This window comes from Dipodomys ordii, unplaced genomic scaffold (genome assembly GCF_000151885.1).
Source record: "Dipodomys ordii isolate 6190 unplaced genomic scaffold, Dord_2.0 Scaffold45, whole genome shotgun sequence".
Lineage (NCBI taxonomy): Eukaryota > Metazoa > Chordata > Mammalia > Rodentia > Heteromyidae > Dipodomys > Dipodomys ordii.
In genome coordinates this window covers 12,748,134-12,756,956 of record NW_012267261.1, presented here as the reverse complement: position 1 = coordinate 12,756,956, position 8,823 = coordinate 12,748,134, and the positions used below count along the sequence as shown (strand labels likewise).

The 8,823-nt window shown below is 40.3% G+C and overlaps 1 protein-coding gene across 1 annotated transcript in view; it reads right to left on the bottom strand.

The window, feature by feature from the left end:
- Positions 1-4,822: 4,822 nt before the first annotated feature.
- Positions 4,823-8,823, bottom strand: part of Fstl1 (follistatin-like 1) — a 56,569-nt gene continuing 52,568 nt past the window's right edge. Inside the window, exon 11 of the mRNA XM_013019446.1 lies at positions 4,823-7,519. Coding sequence (XP_012874900.1) covers positions 7,475-7,519 — 45 coding nt within the window. The 3' untranslated portion in view covers positions 4,823-7,474. The remainder of the gene's footprint in view (positions 7,520-8,823) is intronic.

The window sequence follows — 8,823 nt, the reverse complement described above, 5'->3', positions numbered from 1 at the left end:
CCCCCCCCCGCTCCCAGGCAATATGTTCTTTTCACAGGCCTATACCATTGGCCAGGTTCTTATCAACTTATGTATTCCAGGAATAACCATCAGGGTACATTTCCTCTTCCTTTCTCCTAGCCTGTTTGACTTTTTTGGGCACAGTTGTGATTTGAGTCTCCATTTCTCATGTGGATGCTGGTTCCTCATCGATTTTGACTTCTTAAAAGGACCTTGTGCCATTTCTTATCAGTCTTCACACACAATGTTCTCATATTCAAATCTCACCAGTTGTGCTGTTTTTCTGTGTGTGCTTTTTGTTGATAAGGATGCAGGGGAAAACCACCATCCAGAGTTTCTCAAAAGGATTTCCTGCCCAGCACTCTGAAGGCTGAGGCAGAAAGGCTGTGAATTCAATGGCAGTCATGATGTATACTGAGACCCTGTCTTAAAGAGAGAGGGATAGGTGTCTTTTTGTTAGGCCCCCGTGGGTCAACAATACATTTTCTAATTTGTTATATCCTTTCTAGGCCATCTTGTCCCTAGACAGAAATGCCATTTCCTCCTGTCTAGTCCCCAGCTTAGGCCTCTCCCCACAAATCTCTTTAGGAATGTTCCTAATTGCTCACAAGATACCTTCATTTGATTATCTCATGCTCATCCTATGTAAAACTGAAATCACCATCTTCCACTTCCTTCCCAAGCCAGCCAAGTGGCTTCTCTCATTCTCTTTCCAATCTCAGAAAATGGCATTGCTATCTATCAGGTTGTCCAAGCCAGAACTTTGCATTTGTTCCATAGCTAGTCAAGAGTCAGCTCTTGTCAGTACCACCTCCTTAGCCTTCTCGTAACTCCAAGCCCATGATCAAATAACCTCAAGTTCTCTCCTGATTTCTGAAATAGTCTCCTAACAGATCTGAGAACTTGTCCCTTCCTACCTGTGTTGTACTTCATATAAAGCTCTTTGTAACTGAATCTGATTCTGCCTTTTTCCTGCCATTAAACTTATATTAGCTCCTATTATCCTCAAGATACAATCTGTACAAATATCATTAATCTATGAAACAGGGCCAATACGGCTTGTTCTTCAGCAGTCAATACAGACAAGATCGTTCTATGTTTATATCATGTAATGACACAGCAGTGTTAAGAGGTATTATTGCTGTCTTCATTCTGTAGGAAGGCATAGCCACCAGCACCAAAACAAAGGTTAGCACTTTGCATTTTATAATGTCAGGCATTATACATTTTTAAATTTTTTATTTCATTTGCTTTTCATAGCAACCCTATGAAATGCAATGGCCACCTGCATTTTACAAATGAGGAAACATAATTACAGAAGGGAATCTAATTTGTCCAATAGGATATAATAGTAACTAACAAAGTAGGATTCAGACGCAGGTCCGAACTACAGGTTTTACTGACTTCTCCCTACCCTGAATCTTTACATATGCTATTCCTGAATTGACTTTGGGTAAATTCTATTTGTTCAGATTTTAGTCTTTGAGAGAGGATCTTACCATAGAGCCCAGGCTGGCCTCAAAAGTGAGATCTTCCTGCCTCTGCATTTGTGTACTGGGATTACAGGTGTGAGCCTATGTCCAGCCTCAGATTTTATTTCAGAAAACTCCTTTATGATTCTTAGTATTGATCTTGTTTTTATAACAATGTGTGGTATCTCTTAGCTTTGTTACATGACATCACATGGGCTGCTGATCTGTTTCCCTGAGAAAAGGGACTGAATTTAGTTAAATCGCTAATCCTAGTTCCTTCCCCAGTGCCTGGCACAGAGGACCCCCAAAAGTTGGTTCAATAATGTATATTGTAATCAATAGTGCTAATCAATAGTCAGGCCTCACTGAGGTTGAGAAAGACTTGGAACTGAAGGAATCACGTAGGTAATGTCTATATCGTTGAGAAACACTGCAGGGGTGTTAATCTGGCATGGCCAATGTGAAGGAGCACACAGCAGCACACATGGGGCAGGGTAAGATCATGAAGGAGCCACTTTGGCTTTTGCTCAGAATGAGATAAAGATCCTTTTGAAAAATACTGGGGTGAATAATAGATGTTTGTCCATGTGCACCTGTGCCAGGCATTCTCAAAACTCCTTTGGGATCTTCATGACACTTTGGTGCATTCAATTGTTTCTAGGTAGATTTTATCAAGATCCAAGTACACAATGAGCAAAGCTGAGGGTTGTGTGGAAGAGCTTCACTTTCTTTGTTTTTATACTGGTCCTAGGGCTTGAACTCAAGACCTGGGTACTTGAGCTATTGTGCTCAAGGCTAGCACTCTACCACTTGAACCACAACTCTACTTCTAGCTTTTTGGTGGTTAATTGGAGATAAGAGTCTCATGGACTTTTCTACCTGGACTACCTCAAACTGTGATCCTAAGATCTCAGCCTCTTCACTGGCTAGGATTATAGGAATGAACCACTGGCACTTGGTAAACAGCTTGAAATACCACTTAACTTTCTAAGAAGGAAATAAATACAGAACATACATTATTCACAGATGAGGATTGGAAGGTCCAAACAGAGGGCTTCATTCCAGGGCTCTGGAATATCTATTTGAATTAATCTATTTTCATATTCTTTTTGTCTGTCCTTATTTCAGAAATAATCCAAGGACTGATCACCAGGTGCTTTTATGCAAAAGCTCCTCAAAGGAATATATACTTATTATGCACTTCATGATATAAAATCTTGCTATGAAACATACCTTTAATAATATGCTTCATTCAGGCTATGCTAACCCATCATCTATAATCACTTTAAAGAAATTGATTCATTTTACCAACCAAGTAACCTTTCCCTCCCAGCTTAGTCCTAAGATTTCCTTAGGAAAAACTTCAGCCTCTTTAAGATTTTAATTTCCTAAACACATACACACTGTGACAATAGGAAAGATGTTTCCAAAGATTGGTGGAAGGCTGACAGAAGCCAGTAGGATTTAAAAGTGGTTATGGACAAGGTTTCCATCAAACTGGCTCTAAAATTCTCTTCTGAGGTTGAAATATTAAAAGAGTCACACTGTGATGAGATGAGTAATCAGTGACAATAAGGAGATTGCCTTCTAAAATGTAATAATTGCCCAAATCCAACCAAGATAAATCAAGACTTCTATGTAAGACTGAAATTAAAAAGTTCAAGTTACCAGGTGCAAGTGGCTCAGGCCTGTAATTCTAGCTATTTAGGAGGCTGAGAGCTGCGGATCTTGTTTTGAAGCCAGTCCAGCCAGGGAGACTCTTATGTGAGACTCTTATCTCTGACCACCCAAAGCTGGAAGTGGAGTTGTGGTTCTAGAGGTAGAGCACTACCCTTGAGCAAAGTTCAGAGAAAGTATCCTGAGTTCAAGCTCCAGAACTAGCACCAAAAAAAAAAAAAAGTTCAAGCTTTATTTATCATCTACATTGGAAGATAGAATTAGTTGAAGTGAAGTGTCATCTTTGTGAAAACAGAACGTTAGAAAGCAAGTACTATTTATATGTTCAAGATAGAGCAGAACATGATCTTTTAAACAGTTGTAGTTTTACTATCTTTAAGTAGTTGTATGAAGGCAGAACACTGCCCAATATTCAGTCTGCTTGGAAATGTTTATTCCACAGATATACATATCAAGAAAAAGTCAGTAAAGTTATCCAATTCATTTTTGTTATTTATTTACTAGGATTTGAACTCAAAGACTTTACACTTTCTAGACTGGTGCGCTCTACCAGCTGTGACATGCCTGTAGCCATTTTCCACTGGTTATTCTACTGTATTTCCTTCTGTGGAGATGGACTCTCTTGGACTTTTCTGCCTGTACTGATCAGCCTACTACATAGTTAGGGTAACAAGTAAAAGACTGGAGCCTGGCTTACCCAATATATTTCTGGCAAAGAGTTCCTGTTCCCCCACTTTTCCAAGTTTATTTGGTTTCTCAGATAGGTTTACCCGTAGCCAGCATCATTGGGTGCCAGTCCAGTTTCATAATTCTGTCTTTAGTAGTCATTTTGGCTTCACCTTTTCTCACAACTTGTAGTTTGAAATCTAATACCCAGTGCAACCAATAGTCTTAAGAGATGAGGCCTTTGGATGATGATTAGGATATAAGAGCCCGACCATCATGAATGAGATTAGTGCCCTCATTAAAGAGGTCCAATGGAGCTTGTCCACCATCTCTTTTGCCATTTGAGGATATAGCAAGAAGATGCCTCTTTGAAGCAGAGAACAGGCCCTTGTAAGACACTAAATCTTCTTGTGCCATAATTTTAGACTTCCTGGCCTCCAAACTGTGAACAGTAAGTTGTTTATAAATAACCCAGTCTACGCTATTTTTTTTTTTTGTGGCCTGCCTGGACCAAGACACTCGCAGATTTTTCATCTCCCCCTATCCAGACCCACTATCTATGATCCTTTAAAAGAAACTTGGTCTACCTATCCAAGTAAACTTTCCCTCTTATTTCCGAATTTTTTTTTTTTTTTAATGCTGTTCCTGGGCTTGAAACTCAGGGCCTGCACACTGTCCTAGATGTTTTTTGTGTAACTTTAGTGTTCTATTACTTGAGCCACAACCCCACTTTCAGCTTTTTTTTTTTTTTTGTAGTTAATTGTAGATAAGTCTCACATGTTTGTACTTGGGATTGCTTTAAACTGTGATCCTCAGATCTCAGTAGTTAGGATTATAGGCATGAGCCACCAGCACCTGGCTCCAAGATTTCTTTAGGAAAAACACTTTAGCCCATTTTATGGCTTCTGAAACTCAAACTCAACTTTATTTTGTAAATGGTTAAATGTATTGTTCACAATTTTATTTAGTTTTCATGGAGAGGGGGAAGAAAACAATGAAACTATTATTTTATTTTCTTTATTTATCAATAGTAACAAAAAAATCAGGAATTACAAAAACAAGTTAAATGCAATGTGGAAGCATACTAAATACAAATACATGTTCACAAACACACAGGCAATAGAAACCTGTTCAAATTGTTTCCTGAAATTTGCTTATTTAAATCATAGGTGTAAAGGAAAGACATTCAGACTGGTTCACAAGGGCCGATTAGCAGGTGGAGGAGCCCTGCTTTCCAAACACAGTGACAGAATCTAGTCATGGCTTGTGGAAAGGTTTCCATGGACACTGGATCTTCACAGATACTGCAGTGTTTATAAAACCACACACATACAGCCCAGGAAGCTTGCAGTCTAAGCCTTACATGTTCTTAGAGGGCTGAAGGAAATCAAACTGATTTAATCCTGTCTCTTGGCTTCATGCAAAGCTCTATGCAAGATTCTTCAAACTAGGCTATTTAGCAGCTTTCCAAGAATGGTCCTCAGATCATGTGTCCCTACGGTGCAGATGACAGCTGCTCTATTTACACAGAAGCAGCAGAACGTAAGAGGAAATGGAGGTTTGCTCTTCACAATTTAAGGTGGAAAGGTGGGGTAATGGCTGTTCTAAAAAATATAAGAGATACCATGGCTTTTTGCTTTCAACGGACTAGTATTCCTGCCTTCTCCCATCAGGTCCAAGAACTGGCAAAATTTCTTTTGATTAAGGCATGCTTCTGTGAGTTCTCCAAGGCACATGGGCAGGGAGCAGCATTCAGACTGCAAAGTGGTGTTCAGTGTCTAAATGGGATGTTCATAAAAGCTCCAAATTCGAAGTGGAAGGTTCTCTTTTCAAATGGGAACAAGGAAAACTATTTAGAAGGAATTCCATTTCGGCACACATTGTCTCACAGTTGCTTGTGAAGTATAATCTAAATAATTTCCCTCTGAGGGTCTTTAATCTGATTTTTTTGGTAAGTGTTTTATTCTCAGATCTTCAAAATTTTTGATTTTTGTCATGCCAAATGCATATGAGACATGGTAATGAGCGGGCTTCAAAATTAAGAGGGCAAAGGACACAGGGCTGACCCCCCAATCAGTTTCTCCCTACGATGGTTTGGATTCAATTTCCACTTCTCATTCCTATTATCTGAAACGTCCTTTTGTTTTCATCTCTACAGGGAACGCTCTTTCTGACCCCAGCCAGTGCTGGTGCTGACAGGTGCAGTTTGAAGACAAGTTGTAGGGAGGTGAGGGAGTTTGTTCCTATTCTTCCCAGGAAGGCCTCACATTCCCACACAACTTGCAAGGGTCATTCACACTGAGGTCAAACTTGGTCACCTTGCCTTTGACTGGCTGATTCTTCTTGTTATACCAATAAGGTTTCATTTATCCTGAGAAGATGCAGAAAAAAAAATCACAAGAACCTATCTCCCTATGGACCAATGACTGAGTTACAATAGTTATCATTTATCACATAGGAAGATGAATGCATTCTTACTAGCTTACTGAGGAAACTGAGTCCCAGAAACAGGAGGAGACAGGGTTAAAGTCACTGGGTTAGTTAGTGGTAGATCCATAAGCATGTTAGCAGGCCAGGATATCCTAAGCCTCCATACTTTGGCATGCTGACTGGCCTGATATTCTCAGAATAAATGAAAACAAAAACAAAACAACAAATAACCAAACTTCTGAATCTTGAAAGCCTTACATGATGTTTCTTCTTCCCCTGGCTTCTGTCTGAAACACCCCCTCCCTGTCCCTCTTGGCACACAACTGACCTGCTGGAAGCCAGGTAGATGTGCCAACTCTGGGCTACATCTAATCTAGTATGCGATGGGAGGGGGAGGCGGCTGGATTATGTGGGTGCTTACACCACTGATGACACCGAATGCCTTCCACCTCTGAAATGATAAGGACTACTGAAAAATAATTACAAACGCTTAATAGCTAGACAAGAAAATAAAATATTACAAAACAACAACAATAGATTGATACTTGAAGAATGAAGTCAGCTTGCCAAACCAAAAAAAAAAAAAGTGTTTTACAGAGAAATAGCACCTTTGGTAAAGAGTATTTAAACAATTTGGTTAGGTCTCTTAATGGCTCAGAGGGAGTACATATTTGCATCATTGGGGCACAGGTCCCCCCCAAACTCCATCCAAGTCTGAGAGATATGGTAACCAGCAGGAGGGCTGTGTATCTAGAGGCTGGAGTTGGGAGGATGGGAGAAGCAGAGATGCTGGAGGTCTGTCATGGGAACAGCATTGATGGCAGGTTCCAAAGCAACATGTGTTCCTGGCCACTGAGCTTTCCACCCTTCTGTAGGACAGCTGCCCAGTCCTTTAGGACATGGCATGCTCTTCCTGCAGCCTGATCACAGCTGCTAGCCTTCAGATTTGGGTCTGCTCCTCTCCCCATCCATGCAGTTTCCTTACTTACCTCCAGCCCCAGGGCCCTGCTTAGTTTCCCTTAAAGCACTCTTAGAAACAAGGCCCTTCCCTTCCTAACCAGCCACTCCCATTTCCTTTATTGCAAAACAAATAAAACAAGATAAAAATTCATTGCTATGGAAGCAAATACTGGTGATGTAGCGAATGTGGCAGACACTGGTGAGTACTGGACTTGGCGCTGTGCAAAAGATGGCGCTGGGCTCCAGACGCTACACCTATACATCTCTTCTTAGGTCTCTTTGGTGCTCATCCTCTTGGTCTTTTCTGCTGTTTCCTTTGAGATGCAAGAGAAAACGACCATCATGGATATGTACATAGCACTGACTGATACATGCCTCATACTGAATTTTTAGTTCGGTTTGCTTGCCAAGCTTCCCCTAGGATGCTAAATGACTCAAGGACATGTCTTGTTTATGACAAAGTCAGGTTGGAGCTGTTTACTGAATTACCAGCTGACCCCATCTAAACTCTTTGAAAACTAGCAGAACAGAAATTATTATCCTCATTTTGAGTCTAAGGAAAAAGCACCAAAGGAAAATGTTAAAAGATGTTCTGACTCCAAGTCCTAGTTAAGTATTACAGGGCAACAAGTTCCAAGGCCAGGCAGAAAGGTTCACTTCAGTAGTCCTGGCTACTTGAGAGGCAGAGATTAGTTCAAGGACAATCTGGACAATAATCATACAAGACTTTTCATGAACCAATAAAAAGCTAGAGCTGGATGTCAGTCCAAGTTGATCCAGGCATAAATGTGAGACCTCCTTTGAAAAATACTTAAAAGCAAACAGCGGTAGATTGCCTGCCTAGCAAGTGCAAGGGCTAAATTAAAACAATAAGGGCTAAAATTCAAACTCAGTACTACAAAGAAAGAACAGAAAAGGAAAAAGAGCAACATGTTGCAGAGGTTCTTCTAAATCTCACTGTCTTCGAGGGTGATACGGTCTGGCTCTTATGACAGTGTTTGGCACACTATTCCAAAGAAGACTTACAAATGGACAAAAAGTACATAAGAAGCTGCTCAGCATCATTAGTCACGCAAATAACATGCAAATAAAAGCCCAATGAGATTCCACTAAACAGCTAAGATTAAAAAAAAAAGGTAGCAATTACAACTGGGTGCTGATGGCTTATGTCTATAATCCTGGCTATAATCAGGAGCTTGGGATCTGAGGATCAAAGTTCAAAGCTAGTCTAGGCAGAAAACTCTGTGACTCTTAACTCCAATTAAACAGCAAAAAGCCAGATGTAGAGGTGTGGCTCAAGTGGTAGAATGACGAGAGAGAGAGAGAGAGAGAGAGAGAGTACAAGGCCCTGAGTTCAAGCCTCAAAAATAAAGTAATAATATAAAATAAATATGACTGTCATGGAGCACCATTCTGGAAAATAGTCCGGCGGTTCCTCAAAAGTTAAACATAGGTCATCCCAGAGACACAGGGATGGTTTAACATACGTAAGTCAATAAATGTAATCCAATATATCAACAGAGCCAAGGTCAAGAATCACATGATTATCGCCACAGATGCAGAAAAGGCCTTTGATAAAATTCAACATTCATTCATGCTAAAAGCTCTGGAGAAAATA